Raw genomic sequence first — 23,429 nt, forward strand, 5'->3', positions numbered from 1 at the left:
GTAGTCTCACTCCTTACTTCTGCAACAATGCTCCCTGATATCATTGATATTACACTCAACAAAATCCTCAAGTCAACTTTGCCAGTGCATGCGGAGGAAATCACGCGTCAGAATTTCAGAACAGCGATAAATATTACAAACCGCCTTTTCTGACTGCTCTAATACAAGTTTTCACATGGGTGTCAGGCAGCCGTCATAATTATATCTCTCCACAATGCACTGCTTCCATCTTTTGTAGGGCCCAAGTCGGATGTTTCTGTCAGCGCGCATGGGGCGTCTTTCCAGCGACGAGATAATGGTTGAAAAGCAAAATGTTTGCTCGATTCATCGAGTGTCACAGAAGTCGTCACGTCACCAAGTTCTGTCTATTGCAGTGGATGAAACCGGCTTAAGATAAATCTGGAAGACTCGGCAAACAAGAAAGAAAGCTCAGCCCAATGGCGAGTGTAACAATGTATGGGGACATTCTGTACCAATCGAGTAATTGTTTATTTCACGCCAACATTACCGCCGACCACAGCATGCCGTTTACATCAATTAACGAAATTACAAGAGATGAGGAAAAGAGAGCGAGAGCGGCCAGCGGCTCCCGTTTTGCCTCTACGCCGTCGACGTCTCATTTAACCGGCTATGATTTCACGTTTGCGATGATAAGTATCATTATAACGCGAAGGCCAAACAATGTGAAACACGATCGAGTGAATCACTAGCGAGGCACAGCCCCCTTGAATACCGTCCGTGTACCTAGATATCAGTTACTATGCTAGTTTTCCATTCCATACAGTTGTTACCATTGAAAAAAGAAAAACTATTTCTGTTAAGGAGACAAAGCTTTTTAAAGGCTGTATTTTTTATATTTCAATAATATTTGTTTTATAAAAACAAATACTTGGCCTTATTCCTCACCTTTGATTATATTTGAATACCGAGTATTAGCCGTGCCAATATATTACATTGTGTGCAAAGTTAAATTTTGTTGTTGGCATTGAATTCGAGTCTGTACTGAAAATTCAGTTGTCAACAATAACATTGGATAGATGAACGGCATACAGACTGTCTTGCCAAGTCAAGCACGAATCCTTTAGACGCGATTTTAAGAGTAGGACAAGAACTCCGTATCTTGTTTACAGAAAGGAAAAAAATATTTGGAAATCTCTCAGAAAGTGACGGCTAATGGAGCGTTAACCAATGGAGAAGAAGACACAATCTGACGTCGTGTGATTACTTTCCCCAGGGTTAAGTTACATTCCCCGCGACTGAAACATCAACTTGACTTCACTCTTATGTGATCTATTTAAAGTAAACGATGGAAGTTAAACCCTTATTCCCGCTTGTTCATGTGTGACTGATGGATTTTTTCTTGGTTACCATGGAAACAGACCAACTTTCATATTAAGAGCGAGCAGTGGACGGCTTGAGAGGCTTGTTTCGTATCATGCTTGTTCTTTTCCCATAAGTCATCGTGTAACATCGAAACTGATTATTGTAGTACATAACTTAAAACGATTAAAGGGACAAAGTCGGCCATTTTTCACGAATTTTGTTTGATACGAGATACTGCTTGTATTGTTTGGCATGTTGAAAGATACTGAATGAATGGGTGACCATGCATATATTCGACCACGGTTTTATACACAATACATGGAACCATCGCGAGAATGAAGTAATGGTCATGACCATTAATTCATTTTCGCGATGGTTTCATTTAATTTGTCTAAAACCGGGGTCGAATATATGCATGGCCACCCATTTATTCAGTATCTTTCAAAATGCCAAACAATATAAGAAGTATCTTGCATCAAACAAAATTCATGAAAATGGCCGACTTTGTCCCTTTAATGTAAAGTGCAGACATTTAATTGTTCACTAAGGCGAAAAAAGCTGCAAAGCGTTTTGCCTCGAAATGTAGTGAATTGACAAATCCAAAACAAGCCACTCTCTCTCTCTCTCTCTCTCTCTCTCTCTCTCTCTCTCTCTCTCTCTCTCTCTCCTCTCTCTTCTCTCTCTCTCTCTCTCTCTCTCTCTCTCTCTCTCTCTCTCTCTCTCTCTCTCTCTCTCTCTCTGCTAACTACTAGAAAATGCTGTTTGCTTTTGTTCTGCAAAGGCTGCCCCCTTTTCGAGATGACACGTCGTGGAAAAAACCATCAACCACTATGGTTCTATTTAAATGTATCTCGGTTCTCAAGAAAAGTAAGAAAACTTCAAGGAACCAAATATTTAATAAGGCAATCTCGAATATACCTAAAACAAACAGAATTTCCAGTGTCTTGGTCCTATTTGTATGAGACAGTCGCGCAACCAAGATAATGTCTCGGCGCCGCTTTTCTCGTCCAAGGTAATATGAGCAAAGCTTAGATCCGCCACAGGTAACGTTTAAAACGATATCGTTCGCATCACAAAATGAGACAGTCAGTAACTAAGTGACGAATCATGGGCATTCCACCGTAGTTTTTTAATTTTTTTTAAAAATAAACATTCAGAAGATGGTTAATATTCAGTCACTTTATTTTTGAATTTCAGTCGTACATCCTTGAACGTGCGTGTCTGTAATGAAAATTGGAAACTTTTGAAATCATCATATATTAGGAATCTCTAGGCGGCCTCAGTGCAAGACTCAAGAAATCATCCACAACTGCAGTCATTGTAAACCTTGACGTTTCATCCAGCATACTCATCATGCTACATTGTTAAGCAAATGAGCCCATTGTCATGTTAACGAACGGTGTTGTCATGCTAATGATATTGTTGTTATGCTAATTCATATGCAATCGACACCAGGGTGTATGTATGAGGACGTCATTGTCATCATCGACACGGGAAAGTCCAGATCTGCGAGCATAGCTTGTCTTTATCATGCTCTCGATATCTTTACTGTCAACACGAACATGTGAGATAACATGTTTTCTGATATAAAATATGATATAATATTGTATGATAGAATATGATATAATTGAAATGTAACTGTTATGATTTCATATATTTTTCAACCAAACTGACATCTTAATTTACGCAGTTTCATGAAGTGCTTTTATCGCCAATATTCAAAATTGAATTTTTAACGTGAAAAACGAGCGCTGTTGTGTTTGTCAAACATTATGATACAGTGAAATGTCAATGAGTTGTAGAAGCAGCACTAGACAGCGTCAGTTTGATAAGTATAACTCCAGACACAAGAATTCCAGGATCAATAACGTAGCGATCAAAAGGAATGAAAAGGTAAACAAAATAACACGATTAGTCGCAAATACACAGATCAAATAGGAAAACATATTGTTCATTCATATTTTCCGCTTTGAAGAATTCGCGTAATGATATATGCCTATCTCCGGCTGATTTTGAAAACGGCCACTTCATAACGCACACGTGAACGGGAAAGGTTTCATCTCAGTGGCTTGTTATTTAGGAACGATCCTTCACCAAAGATAAAAATAGCATATGTACCAAGCAACAAGAAACAAAAGCGGCTAAAATACACTAAACTTTTTCCTTTATCGGGGCAGCAAATCTCAAAAAAGATCGCCGTAATTCCCAATACTGCTTTTTTTAAAACGTTGAAGGATTCGTTGAAGTAGTTGTCGGCTCATCAATGGCTGTGAGTATACCTAGAATATACATATATAGTTTATCTAGCATGGTGTGACGATGAAGAGATAGTTAATCGCTACAGCTGTTCGCCAGCCAGATAGCCTGGCGGTACATTCAGTGGCTTGACACACTCTCTACTCAACACGTTATGAACTCACTGTTTTCAATCTCGAAAGATAGCTGGCCATTAAGTGCTGTATTTTTTGTTTCAATTTTGCAGTAAGTATGAAATAATCAAATTACGAAAGTGACCGCGTCTTTCACAATAAACTATCGCTCTTTCTGTTCCTTTAGCAAATGGCATTTTCCTCTCCCGTTAACAATTCGTATACATCAATTTACAAATTATGAATGGGTTCTAGTACATTTATGCTAGCATTATACTAATATTTTGGCATTATCTTTTGTGATCGAGAGATGTGTGTATATGTTGCGTGGATTGTTAAACTTCAAGTATTTAGTGTTAGGCTGAGGCGATCGTCGCGACCAATCAGAAATCAGGGAACGGTAAGGGCGCTACAGTTTATCGATACAAATTCATAAAGCAAATCATAAACATAGCAAAAATTGCAGCGAAATCAAATTCAACCGGTGCACTTCATGTTTTGACAGAGTAATGTACGTTCAAGGGTTAAATACACGCAAAATTTTCATCTCAAGAATTCAAATTGATAACTCGTAAAGGGTCGCCCATGCATTCGAAGCATTATGGTGAGCAAATTGAGATTTGCCGTCTGGTTTTGATGATCGTATTATAGGCAATAACGTTTCCATTTTCTTTAGTTCACATTCAATGTCTGAGACCCGGTCACGTTCTTAGATCATACGGAGCCAGAGACTCGATATTAGAAGGACATAAGCAGGTACAGGAGCAACGAAATTCGTCGAAAGCCAAACTAATGAATTTGCAGACCGGAGCTGCACCTGTATCTCAAATGAGAACCTCAAAACACTACGCAATAAAAAGGCGATGTCTAGTCTCAGACGTCGGTAACTCTATAACATAATTCAAGGGGCGATAAAAAGATTCAACTGTGTTAGGGTGATTAAAAATCGAGTAAGTGGAAACCACCGCTGATGATGAATAATTGGCTGAATTTAAAGTAGTCATTACACCATAAAATTAATGTAGTGAAACTAACGCATAAGTTACATAATGTTTCTAGCAATCATAACAAAACAAAATCCTACCGGGTTGTTAACTTTGTCATACAATAAGGTTGAAAAAAAAAGCATTTGAAAGATCGAACACAGAAATTTCGAGATTGGCAAGTTAGGATGTGATCGTTCGGAGGTCAACAGATGTTGAGATCCGATTCGACAAAATGCATTAGAAATAGTCTTTAGTGGGTTACTGTTAGCCTCTGGGCAAACGTCAATTCCCTATGAACGCAGTAATCTCCGCACTTCAGTTTTCCCTTCATTCTCTTAGGATGTTTTCATATTGACTAGTGAACTCTTAAAGCAAACTTTATTGACATATATGTATGCACATGTCTATGTCATATATATATATATATATATATATATATATATATATATATATATATATATATATATATATATATATATATATATATATATATATATATATATACTGCTACCATTTTTTCCCTTTTTTTATGTAACGTCTATGGGCCTTGAGCCTGATTTAAATAAATAAATTAAAAATTAAAATATTTATATATATATATATATACATGTAAATATAATTATAAAATGTATATATGTATGTATATATGCGTATCAGAATGAGAATATATATATATGTGTATTTATGTATATATATATATATATATATATATATATATATATTATATATATATATATATATATATATATGCGCGCACAAACATGTAGATTGTTGTGACTACGATTACTAATTTTTCACCCCATGTAAACACCATACGCATACCCATTCTCGTTTGCAGCTGAACAAAATAAAAAGCCAGCCAACCGTCAATGATATAGTGTAATTATTTTCTCGATCGTTGCAAGACCGCAGTGTGGCGGGGCTCACAGTTTTGTAGCATCCAACAAAGAAAACAATGTGAGACGGTGATTTGTCGTGTCACAGGGTATGACCTAGCTGATGAAATGTTTTCATAATTGGAAAATTATCGGCAGTGTGTTTTGTCACATGAGCATTTTAAAACGATATCGTTTAATTATCGTTTCAATTCACAAAATTCTTCCAGGTTGAGGCTGATTTTTTCCAGGAATCTGTGGGAAGTGTTGTGACGGTATACCTTGATCAGACTCACGTATCGGCAGCATCAAATCTCATAATTTTAGGTCCACAAATCTTTCAATAAATTCTTCTGGTGCCATTCTGCGCCGTTTATTGTGTTTCTTACTTTCTGTAATTCATCACCAGGGTTAGTAGTCAGTTAGAGACTGTACTGGGTGAACTCCATATAAAAGGCAAGATAGTACAAACACGCCGCTTCATATGTTTCTATAATCCTTCCTTCCTTGATTTTGGACACGGTTTCTAAGTTAAAATGCTTTTCTCTGCTGAAAATGTTCTTTCAAGATGCCAGCAGCAACAAAGAGTATGTTGAACACAGCTGCCAAAACAGGTGTAGCGGCTCACACTTTCTTTGGGTTCTCATTTGAAGTGTAGGCAAGCGTTATCAATGTAAGTTGGCTGTTTGCCCCCCACCATTAATAGTCAGCGGAGGGCCTGTTTGGCATCGCCATCCCTACGCAGTGATTTCAAACACGGCAAATATCATTAAAAGGTAAACGCCTGCAGGTCTGTCGCCAATGTTTTTTCTTCCGCCCATGGGTTCTTTGGCTTTCCGAGACCTCGTGGCAAGTCTATAAGGAGAAGGGCCGTAGTAATACATTGCAATTTTTTCCGGTGTCTCTCAACCCCAGCAGTATCTGACAAAATTGATGTAATTTCGCCAAATTCGGAGTTACAGGAAGCAAAGAAAAAGAAAATCGCCCCTTATTAGTAGAACAATGCCTTATCTCTGTGAAAAATGAAATAGGTGAGCTCTGTTGAATAGAAAGAGGACGGGTGGCTTTGCATTGGTGTTTATTTCACTTTGAAATAGTGGACGGCATTGCTATTAAGGCGCACAGTCATTTTTAACCGTGAAAAATATCGGCTTGTAGCTCGCAGGTTGTTTTATCAACGTGCATATTCACTCATCAAAACGGCCGCCTGGTAACATGACTGCAAAACACTGTTCCAGTATCTTTCCAGCTTATCAATTTTAACCAGTTTCAACATAGTCTGCGCTAAAGTGGCGGCCGCACGACTGATCCGCCGATATAACCATTCTATATTACAATCTATTTACGATCAATATTTTTGCAGACACCTGACGATTTATATTTCATAATTGCATGCATTTCAGTGTGTTTGTAAACTATCTGATGCATTTTGAATTTATCGTTACTGATTCCGCGGTGTGTACGTTATTAACACGTCATATACAAGGTGCTCTTTATCGAACCACCGAATGCGCTGAACTATGTACCGAAGCTCAGATCACACGAGCCGAGGTGTATCAAACCATCAGGGAAGAATGATCGGTGTATTATGTTTTTGAAGCGATAAAATGTACAGATAACAGAAACATGTCTTTACAACGATTCTGCGAATTGCAGCATGGAGGTGGTTTTGCAGCCGTACTCGGTCTTACTCAGCTGGAACTTCAAATACAATACTGGCGACTTATGGTCGATTCACACTGCCGCGCCTTACCAATTGATGTGTGCTACTGTTCACCCCCTCCTGCTGCTTTTGACGGCAACATTTTTTATTGATTCCTCCATGAATTTATGTACGCTTGGATGAACTTATCGAAAAGTGCGGGCCGAATGAAAGTGTTAAAGCTTGGTATCGCTTTTCCTTGTGCCGTCTCAGCCTAATTCAGTTCCCCCTTCAGAACTAAGTTCGCCTGATAAACTAAGCCGTCTTTTCGAAGGGTCATTTTTATCCAGTCTTCACCACCAAAGCTGTTATAGGTCCAAGTCTCAATAAGCCTCGTTCAACTCTATTTTTTTCCATCCTTAGGCTAAGATAGACATGGAGGTTAATAGCAGTGAATTTCAGCTGTGCGTTATCTACCACAAAAGAAAGTTGCATCCGGCTTACGTTGTCAGATTTACCCGACACGCGTTTCAAAGGCCGGAGCTGTTACTGTGCTCTTGGATATATATCTTGCAGTACGAACCAGTGAAATTGTCCCGCTTTCAGACGAGCTATATTAAATTGTGGCAAATTGCTCACACGAAAAGCGTCAAATCCAGATCCTAGACAACAATAAAATAACAGCTTATGATTGTAGGTCTTGCGGGCAATGGGGTGTTTTTCTGTCGTGTAAAAACTTCAGCGATTACATCCGAAAGGCCGGAGGCTAATATCTTAAAATTTCCTTTGGAGGTCGACTGTTTTGATGGCAGAAAATCCCATTGAAAGCGTAATACTACCTTAGTGGATTTCCTACAATGATTTCATCAGATACTGCATCAGACGGTCTCTAAAATCACTTTTCTTCTAGTAGTCAAATACAGTGCAACCGGAATAGGATGGCTTTTCCCTCCTGAAATCTCCGAATGCATAAGAAGAGCGCTGGACCAATGAGAGAAGAACAAAGAGAAGTACCGGCCTATACCGAGACTGTCAATTTGAAATTAAGCTTTTTAAAATGCCTCTCATCTTCACTCATGATTCATTTAATTCTACTTCCTCGCCATTTGAAGGATATTCTCTAGCTTAAAGACACGGCAATCTAGCCATGTTACCGCCACTTTCTGGCTTCAAACACGGCAATCTAGCCATGTTACCGCCACTCAATGGCTTCAAACACGGCAATCTTAAATCTAGCTCTGTTACTGCCACTTTCTGGCTTCAAACACGGCAATCTAGCTATGTTACCGCCCCTCTCTGGCTTCCAACACGGCAATCTAGCCATGTTATCGCCACTCTCTGGCTTCAAACGAGCAATCTAGCCATGTTACCGCCACTCTCTGGCTCAAACACGGCAATCTAGTTATGTTACCGCCACTTTCTGGCTTCAAACACGGCAATCTAGCCATGTTACTGCCACTCTCTGGCTTCAAACACGTCAATCTAGCCATGTTACTGCCACTCTCTGGCTTCAAACACGTCAATCTAGCCATGTTACAGCCACTCCCTGTCTTCAAACGCGGCATACCTTGCATTTTTTACAATCACTGTAACTTCAAATATGGCTAACTTGCTATTTTAAAGTCACTCAACTGCTCCAACTGCGGTAATCTTGCCATTTTCTCGCTAATATCTGTCTTCAAATAAGACTACCTCGCAATTTTACGAATATTTCCTGCCTGTCATCTTGCCGCATTACTGTCACCCTCCCCTTCACTGACGGTTAACTCACCATTTTAAGGCCGCCACTCACCATCTAGCTTCGGATACTTTAAGCTTGCTATCTTACTCTTACTTCCCGTCGTCAGACATAGCTACCTTTCTATTTTCAATGTTGAGTCACTGCCATAATTCACACCTATGTCGAGCCATGGGTCAGGCGTCTACTCCGCGTGATCAGCAAAGTACCGGTTTTCCTTCGTCCTATCAAAGCTTGAAATTACACAAACATGATAGCAATATAGCCTCGGTTACGTTAGCTGTCGCACAGCAAGCATTGAAGTTCTTAGTGCTCACTGTTTATCCTAAAAATACTCAATCTGCAAGTGAAACCTTTCTTGCATTGTGAATAATTTTGACCTTTCATGCGCCTCTAAAGTGAAAGACTTAACTTTACTCAAGTTTTCCTCTATGAAACTTTTCAATTTCTCTTACTAAATCAAGAATCAAAATCAGGGTCACCGTGCAAAGTTTGGTATTAGAGAAACAAATAGCATTTACCGATATTTGAAAGTCAGAACGGCCGCAATCCCTGTGTTAACTGTGTAAACGATTTTCGAAAAACTAATGTGAAAGTTTTTGTTACTCCAAGGCCTTTGAAATGAGCCCCCACGATAGTTAGAACAGTATTGGCAAATTTTAGGAATCTGAATATCTGTCCCCGGGCGTGTTCTACCATGAGGTAATCATGATTGAACATTCAACAGAACTTACATACATATCTAATATCTATAATAATGTTCGAAACGTGTTGGAACTCATCTGCGCAGTTATCTATTTCTATTGCAATTAAATCATGTTAGGTGCATTAGTTTTCATGTAAACAAATTATGATAGTGAGCATTGCTTGTGTATTAAAATGTTACGCTTATAATTTATTATCGATGTTGAATGTTCATGTACCTCACATCTTGCATGTATATTGAATTGCAATGGCTTTGGGATCATGTAAATAATGTAATACTGCCGTTGAAACGAATCGTCCATTGTAAACAATCAACGGTCCACCCTAGTGTCTTTATAGGTAACCCATGTAAAATGAACAAGTACATTTGAAATCTGACATTATTCATTTCCACTTCCTTCAAGTTGTGAAAGTAAATTGCAGTAGGTAGCTAAGACAATCACAAATGCAATTTATTTTAAGGTCAACTTTGTGTTCATTGCATATTATTTATTTTCCACTCTTTGCGCATAAAAGAAGAAAAATTAAAAATTCCAAAAATAAACATTGTATCTAGAAGTCGAAAAGTATCGTGTTGTATTTGTACCGATGACAGCTCTGACTGCGCAAGCGTGTGCATTTTGCGTTCAGTTTCACGTATTTATGTAAATTGAGAGCACATTTTGTAAAAAGCTACAATTTGACGTCGATGGCTAGCATATGACTTCACCAATTGAATTCGTCACACGCAGTCGGTGCTACGCCAGTATCATAGCAACCACTATCTTTCGCAACATTTTCCAGTGAGCCATATCTGCAATCTTCAATGGAATAATATTGACGCGCTATAAAGTGATACTCCGGTATTGGAGAAAAATTTAGCATTATAAACATGTTATCGTTTTCGATGTAATATTCAATTGACGGCATCGATCGGTGAATGGCAGCTACGCTGTGAGAATACAGATAGACCTCTCACTTTTGACACTTCTAATCCGCTATTGAATCGTGTCATTACGATATGGCCAAATAGCTTGTCATATTTGAGGGACACGTGATGTTTGCCGTTCTTCTCAATGGTAATCTCGCTGTTTTAGGTCACTTACCTTGCCATCTCAATTTACACCTGCAGTCGCTTTTGTAACAAAACACCCTATTTTAGTTACATTCAGCCAGCCCTACAATCTCCCCCCGACGAGTGGTGCCGCTAATAGCAGGCTTCAGCATAGCGGCCTTTGTTGCATGTGCTAATAGCTTTGTTTTCGGCGCGTTGGGATCGATTCTAAAAAGTGGGATCAGAAAGGCTTATTTGAAAATGATATACGCTACCGACAAGAGTTTGCTAAACAGTCTCATTGATTGGAAGATTGAGGAGAGCTCCCCATGTAAATTGCTCCGAGCATCTCCCGTGTTGTGTTGTGAAAAAAAGAGTGTATTATATCGATTCTCTTTGTGATTGCTAAGTCTTTGTGTACGCTGACCGACCAGACGTTTATCGCGGGCTTCCGCTTTTCTTCACGTAATCTTTGAAGTATTAATTAGTGCTGTGATCAAGGTAACACTGTCGCTTTACCGCGAGTTTCCAAACACTCGGTCCCACTTTCTCTCCGGCTTCATCGACTTCAGAATGAATCGTACGACCAACACGTCCAACAGAAGCCAGTAGTTGCGAAGCTCGGATCTGAATTTGCTAAAAAAAGAAAAGAAAATGTCTCTACTTTTCCACGTTTATGGGCAGTGAGTTGTGCACAGAAAAACGTGTGTCTCTTATTGTGAATGTGTGTTTATATCTGAAAGGCAGACATTTGACACCGCCGCTGATCGTACTTACTTCACATTTGAAGACAATCTAGTGACGTAGTTAATTGCCGAGCATATATTTTGTATCTAGTTGTTGTGTAGATATCACACTCCGTATGTCAAGTCACCTCCAGCTCAGCATATCTACATTTTCGGTCTCTTTGATATCTCTACTGAACATAGAAAATCCCCAAGTTCTGTCTGTTGCCCAATCTAAAATCTTAAATTGCATTAATTTCCCGTCTTGTATGTCACGATTACTTTATTTGTGGTGCTGTAGCTACTTCGCTTTTGTTTCTGAGAATTTATGTTATCGAACTGAGAATTCTGCCATCGTGTCAAGCAGATGTGTTGTCAGTTTTGCCAGCAATCATCGTGGTCCCGTTGAAAGCCAACCGTAGCTATAGTGTCTGTTTCTAGAAGTACTCGAGGAGATTATTTCAACAAAGTGAACTAAGTTATTGCATCGGCCTCAACTCCACCGTGTAAGAGTGTAATCCGACGCGAAGAGAAATGAGTTTCTCGATTTACCTTCGACCCAACGGGAAAACAATACATGTCAGTCGAACTTTTCAAAACCGACGAGCCAAGTTTGCTCGGTGACAACCTCAACCTATGACAAAGGTATGCCTTTCGATGGCCAATCGCACCGGACGCCGTTCTCAAAGATTAAGACACCGTTCGTCCGCGACAGGCGATGGAGCCCTTTGCTCTGGCAACGATTTCTTTTTTGTCTTGCCACCTTTTACGCGAGGAACACTAAATCAGGTTGTTGGTACCACACATGTCCTTGAAAGTACCCGCATTACCACAAACCAATTTACCAAGTGTGTTCCGCCAACTTCCAACCTAACGACATTGCGAAACACATGTCCCAATACTGGCCCTGTTATGTCACTACCATCAAATATCTTCGGCTTGTGGTTCTTCTCAGTGTACCTGTCTGAATCAAATGAGAATCGGTCGTCGCAATCACCACTTATTTTGCCGATTTTGTTCTCTTTTCAGAAGTACCGTAATATGGATCGCGAATGTTTGCGTATTGCAATTTCACTAAGCACTCCCTAAATCATGGACCAGGCTCTATAGGTTTTTCATACATTTGCTGCATTTGATATTTATCGTGTGTTTCCGTTCTTTGATTTATACCATCAATGACTTATGCATTAAATGCCGTACAGCTATTGAGAAAATTTACTTTTTTCGTCAAAAATAAACTGATTTGTCAAAGAAAGCCCGCTGATAAACATCCCCGTTTTTATCTGTTGTCTCACTTATAGTATTTATCACCATGTCTGTTTCATAAGTCAACTCTCTGTGATATAAAATTTGACCCATTTCTTTCCAGTTTCGGAGTACTCAATAAAACCGGATACGGAATGCACAAAGGATTGAGTTACAGTGATGGTGTTGACTGTATTATCTGAATTTAGCGTCCTTTCGTATGAATCTGTCACTTAACGCTTGTCGGAAAAAAAACTTGTGACCTTCTTGGTTTAAAGGGGAAATAGCTGTAACTTTTAAAAATATTTGCATTATTTTTGTTCTACAGAACAAATATATGTTCTTTGGTGTTCGCAAGACACAATGCCTTATGTTAAATATGCAGTGTGTCTGTCTGTGTGTCTGTGTCTGTGTGTCTGTGTCTGTGTGTCTGTGTCTGTGTGTCTGTGTCTGTGTGTCTGTGTCTGTGTGTCTGTGTCTGTGTGTCTGTGTGTGTGTGTCTGTGTCTGTGTGTGTGTTGACAAACGAATAACAACATCCACTTGTCAATAATAATATTGGACATAGAACACATACACGGTGTGTTGACTGGTTGACTAAAACGCTTCTTGACATGGTCTTTGGAGTACAATAATAGACTGTATTTTACAGGCAGAACAACATTGGTTGAAAGTACGTCAAGGGTTTCCCCGTAATGGAGCACTGATCGTCAAACTCTACCTCTTGCCCCGAGGGCGATATGGACACTCTCCATTTGAACTTCGGCATATCATAAACCGAGACATTTTCCATTATTTTGTTCTGTTTGTCGAATCAAGTTTCGTGTTTCACTCCATAAAAACATTCAAATCAAAAACAACATATTGAAATGCCTGGCATTCAACTTGTCAAAGCTGCTGGCATTCGGAGTCCGGGTGAGAATTATTTTTTTAATAAGCATATTACACACAGTGTGTTTGTATTTGCAGGGCTAATGTGTCAACATACTTTGCTTAGAGAGATGAAAACTAATGCACGTAAACATATGATATACTCAAAATGTTGAAATGTTGTGTCTTTAAGGTTCTAAGACAAGAAATTAACCTTTTCAAGCCAACAATTTTCAACACTTTGAGGTTAATAAGCTCAGAAGACTCGTGAATTATATATTTTCGAAAAGCCTAGATATAGGGAAACATTTTGGTTACCATAGTGTCACATTGTTTACATAACTGTCACGTGACAGGTGAATTTGCATAACCTTTCAAAAATCGGTTCTCCCCACGTTCTGTTTCAATGCTATGAGATATGTAGCTGAAATTTGTGTGAGTGCAAACTGTCTTGAGGATCTTCCAAAATGTGTCTCAGAATTTTTTTAAACTTTCTTAAACAATTTTTATGCCAGAAAAACTTCCAGAGCAGTGAATTTAACCCTAGTTGATTTCTTTAAAATTGTGCTCAAATAAAAACTAAGCAAGATATAAAGAATATGAGACACTCTTTTGAAGAGCATTGTGACAGCTTGCATTCCAGTAAGTTTGAGTCAGATATTTTGAAGTATTGAGACAAAACATAGGGAAAACCGATTTTTTAAAGGTTATGCAAATTACCTGTCACGTGATAGTTATGTAAACAATTGTGACACTGTGATTACCAAAATCTTCCCCTATATCTAGGCTTTTAGAAAATGTATAACGTACGGGGGTACTGAGCTTATTAACCACCAGAGAATTGTTAGAATAAAGAGGTCCGTTTCTTGTCTTGGAACCTTAACTTAAGACATGAAATATTGTAGTCTGAAAACATAAAGGTGATTAGGTTCCACACATTCGCATTCGTCCAAGGCCGTCGCAAACAACCTCTCCCCCTCCGGCCAAAGAAAATCGAGTGACTTCATCAACAGTCATCAACGATATGATGTTTTGGCTTGTGACGTATCTCTTCTGCTCCATTCCATACTCCGTTGCTGCGATGAAATGTTTTGTGTTACTTCTTTGTGTCATTGTGCGCGCTCTCTCTCTCTCTCTCTCTCTCTCTCTCTCTCTCTCTCTCTCTCTCTCTCTCTCTCTCTGCAATCTCTGTCTGTGTCTCAGTCTCTCTATGTCTCTGTCTGTCTGTCTATCTGTGTGTCTCTCTCAGATTCTCTGCTGTCTGTCTGTCTGTCTGTCTCTCTCTGCAATCTCTATGTCTCAGTCTCTCTATGTCTCTGTCTGTCTGTCTATCCGTGTGTCTCTCAGATTCTCTGTCTGTCTGTCTGTCTGTCTGTCTGTCTGTCTGTCTGTCTGTCTCTCTCACTCTCTCTCTCTCTCTCTCTCTCTCTCTCTCTCTCTCTCTCTCTCTCTCTCTCCTCTCTCTCCTCTCTCTCTCTCTCTCTCTCTCTCTCTCTGTCTCTCTCTCTCTGTCTGTCTGCTGTCTGTCTCTCTCTCTCACTGCTAACTTCATTCAACGAAGTAACCCCTAATCACGCCAATCACTGACTACTTTACACATTTGAGAAGAACGTGAAAACCAGTCTCTGGAAATGTAATCTCACGTCATTATAGATTTCTCTGCTTTGTTCTATATGTTTATTACCATTCACAATTTCAGTTTCCAAGAGTTGCTCTTATTGGTCAATTGATGGTTGTGTCATAACAACCAGGCAAATGTAATGACGTTTGTTCGAAAATTGTTGCCATCGATACTCACACGGTCATCTCCAGCTGTGTCCTTCACAAACATATCGACGGTATTGAGAAAGGAATTTTGATATTTATCCCGGTTTGAAACTTTTATTGCAAACCACAGAAACCTCTTATAGTTTCATCATTTCCATTATAAAGCAATAATGATACATTTTTCTATCAACGATACCGATCAATATATTTTTTTTTATCGCGCTCGCTGCTACGTTTGGTAAGAATTACTGCTGTCAAAGAAATAAAGAACACAATTCGTATTTGGTGGATGTTACAGACGTTGGAACCCTTTCACGACCATGGTTTGGCCAAGACCTATTGTTATCTATGGCGTGTGACGACTTGTTTACAGGGAATAGGAGTGACTAGGTTAATAGCTACTTCCTGTAATCATTGTATCGTCTGCCTATTGTTAAGTCAATAAATTAATTAATAAAAGTTTTGCTGGCCGAGACAGTATTTGATCACTGAATAAATTCACGTTGTCATCCATAAGATGATTGTTGTCAGTGACAATAAATTGGGCCCCGTGATTGGACAATAACTGTTAGTGAATATATACCGGGTTGTGTGATTGGGTAATAAATGCGAAGATGTTAATGGCAGTGGTATAAGTTCATAAATTGACAAATTCCCCCGGCCATGATATCACACATTTCTCCACCCATTTCTAACATTTGTACCAGGTCAAAGGCGTTTCAATGATCCGCTTTCAGTCTTCCATGTCGATTTCAGCTGTGTTTCTCTTTCAAACATTTGAAAGAGACGTCACGAAAAAAAAGAAGTGAGCGCACTGAACATGCCGGCATTTAAAGGGATACAGTCGTCGGAACTGCGCCTGTGCGAGTTTCTTGTTTACAAACAATGTATTTCGTGCACGATATCAAGATGCACCTCATCATCATAGCTGCAATATTTAAATTATACGATGATAGATTATGACAGACATGTTTTAACTTTCATCAATCACCATTGTGCCTTGGATACATTGTTGCCATGGGTCGTATGGGTCCCATACGACCTTTGATCGCAGTTCCGACGACTATATCCCTTTAATATAGGAGTTAAATACAGGAGTCGAAGATATAAATATCAAGTTAAGTGCACGGGTCAAAAGACAGAGGTCGCAGAAACAAGGGGTCAAAAGATAGAGGTCGCATAGACAGGGGTCACAGATTTTCAGATTTCAAAAATAGTTTGTGTCTCTGGGGGATTCACATATTTTCTGTGACACCTTTTGATAGTTCTTTGTGCAAACAAGGACAAGGCATTACACAGACTTGTATTGAAAGCGTGATGCTGGTATTAATCATTGACAGCTTCCTTGTCAGTGCTTTGAAACTGCCTCTTTCAGTCCGTGAATCTTCGCATCAGCTTCTCTGGAAACTATCTTTTAATTATATCATGATGAAGTGACTTGGTTCTTGTTGAACATTAATTCTCTATTATATGCATAGGAACGTCCACCAGGAACGAAGGCCCGTCTAAGTAACGACTCTTATAAAATTTCAAACCAAAATGGTAACTGTGACTTTTGATGATATTTGTCACAATTATTGTTTTTTATGTCAATTGTAAGTTATTGTTCTACTCCTCAAAGCATGTTAAAACACCTACTTTTTAGCTTGTCATCACAGCGTCTTTACGTGCAGAATCAAAGACCCTAAAAAGACAGTCTACGGCTGAATTCAATTCTGTTTACATTTGAATTCTAGTTCGAATCAGAATCCACATATCAACAATAACAACAACACTGCAGTTTGCACAGTATACAGGCTGAGTTGACAAGCTGAATAGCGTGTTTCCCAACATGCTTTAAAGAGTAGAATAATAAGACTAGGAAATCATCACTAGTTACAGCTACTGGCCCTTTGGACAAAATGCCGAAAAATAAACGAAAGAGATGAAATATTAATCGTGAGTTGTTGTAACAAAGTAAAGTTTGTCACTGGAAGAGTTGCGTTGTTAATTTAAGTTTAAAATCATCATAAGAAAAAAAACGCGGTTTATGGTGACTTTTTTCCATGACGCTAGATTTACAGTATGACAAATAGCACATTGCAGCGATTTGAAATTACTAACCCAAATATTTTTTTCTAAGATATACAGTTTATACAACGGTTTCATAACTATGTAATGCAAGCTGGTTTCATTATATTGGACAGCAGATTAGTACGGTAGCCTAGCTGGGATAGTCAGGGGGCAGCGGGAGTTACACAATACTAATATACATTTAGTGAATAGGCAGAGAGTACTGCGTCAGAGAGTAATAGGAAAACATACAGAGATTCTGAAATCGCCTTACGATGTGACTTTTGTGATATAGGTCGTCACGGCTAATTGCCACAATGATCCTATTTGATCCTCCAGATATCTATTCAAAACAAAATTGTATTTTTGCATTATCAGATCATAGTTTTTTCAGTGATTTGCCTAAGATGACAGCGAACATCTGCAAGGCGTTTTTTTTAGTCGTGGCTGCTTTCATACCCGACTGCCCACTCGTTATTTGTGAGTGTAGTGATGCGGACGCAGTAAGCGTATTTAATTGTATATTTTAGCCTTGTTTTTACGGCCACGCCGTAGCAGGACTGCAAAGTGCCTGTTAAGTTTTAACAGATGCCCGGAGAAAGACACTGCGGGTATTAGCAAGGCTAAGCATGGACGCATGCTCGCATGGATCCTAATCCTTCGCTAATAACGCTAATGCAGTGTTGGTTTTTCCTAATCTTGCATCCCAAGCTGTAACGGAGGAAGGCATCACTTTTTGCCAATCATTATTCGTCTTATTAGTATTAAAATCATAAGATGGCTTTGCAGCCGACTCGCCGTGTCTCGTCGGCCTTGCTCATTGACAATCGGGTGGCACTCCACTTCAAAGCCGGACATCCCTTGCTGACCCTTTAAGAAGCGTAAAGAAAGCTCCTTCATTAATTTGTTCACAGAATAAGTGTCCATTGTGTGTCTGTTTTTCCTCCCGACGGTGTTTTTTGTCGATGTTCAACCTAGTAAAGAATAAAATCGCATGCACGTCGGCAACTGTAAAATGCACAAATTGAAAAGAATTGTACAATCCCAAACGACCGGGTCTGGGCGAGGATTGGCTGGCGTATCTCGTTATTATTTGCCTTATCAATCTTTATACGTTATGCATTCTTAGTCTCGGCGATGTTGGCATAACGCTGAAAGCTTAATTTTATTTTTCCAAACTGTGTTAAGATGATCATACATTCAGGATTTAATCCTTAAAGATATAAGCAGTGATCTCTACATCGTTACTTGATGCTTTAGCGGCCTCTTGTACCGTTCGAGACGAACGTGAGTCACGCGTTTCATACTTTTCGCGTCGGAACGTTTCTTGAAAAAAATGCAACTTCAGATTTCCATCGGAATGAATCATTCAAACATTGCTCCTTTTTTAACAAAGTGAACTTGGTGATACGCTGAGACGATAAAAAGAAGCGTCTTCCTCTATTTGATATTGCTTCTTGGTTGATTCTAGAAATCTTTCTGGAAGAAAAGACTTGCTAATCTTGACAAACGTCGTTTGATATACTTCTGATGCCAGGCCAGATTAAACTCACGAGAGAGATTGGATGAATATCTCACGGTACATGTACAATGAGAACTTGCTCTCTTCAATCGATACAAATTTTGATGATATTTTCGGTGCTTTTGTTCAAGACAGCAAGCAGGATTTCATATTCTCCTTCATAAAGTATTGTTTAAATACAAAACATTAACCTTGCCAACAACAGTATATGCAATGTTATTGCTTGCGAATGAATGCCAGACCCAACATACATTCATTTGTGAACAGTAATATGGAACACTGTACACATGCAGGTATCAAATGATCGACAAGTAACACGATTGGAACTAATTTGGGATAATTGGATTTTCATATTTTGCAAATTGTTCAAAAGTGCTAGGTGCCATATAGCTGAATGTTACAATATCGCAAATTACCCATAAAAACAAGTGTGTAATATAAAAAGAAAAGCAGATGAGATTACATTTGTAGATTAAGTTGACATTACTTCACCATCCAATTATCCCAAACTAGTTCCAATCGTGTTAAGTTTAAAGCTTGATATTTCGATAGAACTTGGATAGAACTTGGGGAGTAAAACAAGGCATTGAACTTAGCTACAAAAACGGCAGAAAACTGGTGAGAATACATCAGAAGTAACAAAGGATTAGAGGTATCTGTTTGAGAAGCAAGTTTGAAGAGAGGAATTATCAACAGACATATTTTACATATTTTACCTGTACTATTTTCAACAAATAGAACGAAATAAAATGTGTTGCTGGTAACTCTACTCTAAACGTTTTTTTCAATATCCGCAAAGTCATGCAAGTTTCAGGAAATTTTGCAAAATCTGCCTTAAACCCCTTGACTAATACATGATAAAGAGTTCTTAACCAGCTTACATGTATTTTTTCCATAGACGATTGAATGTTAAGAAACACGCATCTTTTGTGACTTTAACCAAAGTGTATGGATGGAATTCATTATTACGTCAAGATAAATATGGTGTGACGAGGTGATATTACATGGCCGTGTAATGTGACATAGCTATGAAATATGACATGAGTATAATGTACACTTGAAATTGCCATGCTATGCAATGTTGCAAGACCATGCGTTAAGACATAGGTACGGTTTAATCAACATAAAAATGCAACACGACCATAAAATATTACATGACCATCATGTGAGACATCGCCATTGTATGTGATACGGCTACGCGATGTGACGTTATCAGGCAACATGACATTGCCATGCAATGTAACACACACGACCGTGCGATGTGACATAGGAATGGAATTTGCCATGGTCATCCGAGACATGAAATTAGACATGGACATAAAGTGTGATATACCATCGCGATGTGAAACCTCAGTTTGCAATTTAATGTGCCCCTATACTGAGACATGGCCATGCAACGTAAGTGACATTGCCAAACAGTGTGACACAACCATAGGATATTACATTGGCTAGCACGCACTGTCACACAGCCATATGACAGTATATGATGTGACGTGTGCGAAGAGACACAGCCATAAAGTGTGACATGGCCACGCAATGCCGCATAACCCTGGCATTGTAACACGGCCATGCACTCCCAGGAAGATACTGGAAAAGTTTACTGTGATCAATGGATCTGTCGGTGACTTTGAAGTGTTTATATGACAGACTCAATTGTGGTACTAATCTGAAATGCACTGTAGTTTTCAAAGTTCGCTGTGATTTGTAGTTTCACCATAGACAGTAAAAAAACTACTGACTATATGGTACCCGTTCGAAGTCCCATCACTTAATTATTTTCAAGACATTTGCAAGTATGACACTAGTTCTCAAAAAGCGTCAAGTCGTTGAATGATGTTTGTGAAACATTACCTCAGTTGTATCATTAATTTTCATTCCTTCGCACAAAATAAAGCTTGGAAAAGAGCTATAGCCATGGCATTAGGAACTGCCGACACTGTTTCGAGTGAACGTCTGTGACGACATCATTTTAAAAAGACCAAAACCAACTCTACAAATTTTCGAATACACTGAAAGTGTCGGCTTTCAGTAGCTGCATTTCAGCATTTCTGTCGACAACACTCTGAGCGTGTTCGAACCGAGGGTAACTGTCACACCAACGGCACCTCCACGGAACTCTGCAAAACAACTCTCTTGAAACCACCCGTATTGTTTGGTCCGCAGGTGCCCCATGGAAGACACTGTTCAGAATTTGAACAGATTAGTAATTACACACCTTTGAAAAAATATCCTTATCGCTTTTGCCGCGGTTCATTGAGATACGAAAACACTATTAAATAGTGTTTTCCAGTCAGTGTCTTCAGTTTGTGCGCTCAAGTTCCCTAAGTTCTGGACAATCTTTATTCAAATTTCTTCAAAATTTAAGAAATCTGCAATTTTCTGTATGATGAAGGGCTTGTTAATTTTCATACTCTTTCCCTCAGGCTGAAAGGTAGTATGATTAGGAAACTTCAAAGTCTCAATGGTTCGCAAATTGCCAGTGCTTATCGAGTTACCGTCAGCACAGGTTGCCAGTCCTTACCGAGTTGACGCCAGCACAGGTTGCCAGTGCTTACCGAGTTACCGTCAGCACAGGTTGCCAGTCCTTACCGAGTTACCGTCAGCACAGGTTGCCAGTCCTTACCGAGTTACCGTCAGCACAGGTTGCCAGTCCTTACCGAGTTACCGTCAGCACAGGTTGCCAGTGCTTATCGAGTTACCGTCAGCACAGGTTGCCAGTGCTTACCGAGTTACCGTCAGCACAGGTTGCCAGTCCTTACCGAGTTACCGTCAGCACAGGTTGCCAGTGCTTACCGAGTTACCGTCAGCACAGGTTGCCAGTGCTTACCGAGTTACCGTCAGCAATGTCGTACTTCTTACTTAGTATCTTGTCAGTTTCGATAAACAATTTCTTCCGACTTTATGAATTTCTTTGACGATTTGGCGGTCGCTCAAGACGACTCTGACCACATTTCGGCGAAACATATAGATTCGATTCTCATTTCAGGTCTGTTACGAAAATGATGCGGCGATGTGTTTTTTTATGGTGGGATTTTGTAACTCGGAATACCTAACTGCCGACATTAAAGGACCAGTAACTGCAACTTTGATGAATTTTTCACTAGTTTTTGTCTTCCATATCAACTACAGTGTCTTGTTCTACTCGCCAAAGCATGTTGAGATACACAGTATTCAGCTTGTCAACTCAGCCTGTACATGTGTAGGCTGCATTATTATTGTTAATGAGTGAATTCTGGTCCGGACTAGAATTCAAATGTAAACAATAACATTTGCATTTTACACGTGTAGGCTAGACGCTGTGTTGACAAGCTATGTAACGGGTTTTTCAGCATGCTTTGGGCAGTGGAATAAAAACTTGTACATTGGCCTAGGGAACAAAATTGTTGATTAAAATCATTAAAAGGCACGGCTATTGACCCTTTAAAATGACGAAAATAGCCATGTTTACATGCTATGGTAATTTAGAAACAAGCAAGACGACGACGCTAAGCGCACTGCTCAGAATATGTGCGGTGCTTGTATGTGATAAAACAGATATCAAAGTTCACTGCTGCGCCGAGCGCATTTTCATTTATTCATTTCTAGTCTACATCGACGCATACGAGGACGAGAAACAGTACCTTTTCGAAAACATGTCCTTTCTGATGTAATGTTTTCTATGTTTCACTTGTACGCAGACTCTGAATGCACGGACTATTTTCAATATGTTTTGTCCGTCGAGGTAGTACAAACGGCCCCTCTTTTTTACCTCCATGGTTTTGTCTAATGTCACCACAGAGCTGTATCGTCCACTAACCCAGAAACTTGTTGTCAAAAGACGCCAAAAAAAGCGACCGAGAATTCCTTGAAAAAATGTGGTAGGATTTCCTGCAGGTGTACAGACATCTCTAATCTCATTCTCCATTGAATATTTCAGCTTTTTCACACGCTTGCATTTATTGGATACGTTCACCGACATGTGCCAATAATAATGTGGAGCTGTACGTCAAGGTTGTTTTGTTGAAAATGCCAACAGTATTAGTCAATGAAAGGCATACAATGGTGCTGTTTACATTGCTGATGTGTAGACGCGTATACAAACTCTGATGAATACGCGGATATTCTCCTGCCCATCCCCGTCCATTAACAAATACTACAAAGTATGCTTAACTGCTACCACTGGCCACTAATTCCCCCGTGTGGTCTTCTAATCTTGTTTACCTTTCGGTTCAATTTCCTTTGTTTTGCGCTGATGTAAATCCCCAGTTTGAAACCTTTTTTGTTGTCCATATTGAGTAGTGGACAAAAGCGTTTATCTATTACGGCTGTACATTTGGCTATTACTCCTCAAGAGCACACAACAGTAGCTGCCAAATACAAAAATCTGTTTGGCGATCAAATACCGCGCATTCTTCCACTTTTCGTAGTTTACATGCAGTAGCACCTATGAGTGCTCTCCCGCAAATCGTACACCAATGGCGTTTAAATCGGAAATGCAAACTTTAAATTTACTGGCAAGAACGCCACACTTGGTATGCTTTTCCGGTCCTACGGAAACAAAGCCAAGGAAAACTCGAGAAAGAAAAAGGCGTACTGATG

General features: G+C 39.3%; 1 protein-coding gene across 3 annotated transcripts in view; it reads left to right on the plus strand.

Annotated features, from left to right (window-relative positions):
• The window catches only part of LOC139138182 (zinc-regulated GTPase metalloprotein activator 1-like), a 90,990-nt gene that overhangs the window by 60,583 nt on the left and 6,978 nt on the right, over positions 1-23,429 (plus strand). The window contains exon 14 of one of the 3 annotated variants that reach the window (XM_070706440.1): positions 239-897. The exons of the other annotated variants lie outside the window; for them this stretch is intronic. Within the exon in view, the coding sequence (XP_070562541.1) occupies positions 239-397 (159 nt within the window). The 3' untranslated portion in view covers positions 398-897. Of the gene's footprint in view, positions 1-238; positions 898-23,429 lie in introns of those variants that run through there. 3 annotated transcript variants of the gene reach the window in all.

The sequence above is a fragment of the Ptychodera flava genome, chromosome 8 (assembly GCF_041260155.1).
Source record: "Ptychodera flava strain L36383 chromosome 8, AS_Pfla_20210202, whole genome shotgun sequence".
Lineage (NCBI taxonomy): Eukaryota > Metazoa > Hemichordata > Enteropneusta > Ptychoderidae > Ptychodera > Ptychodera flava.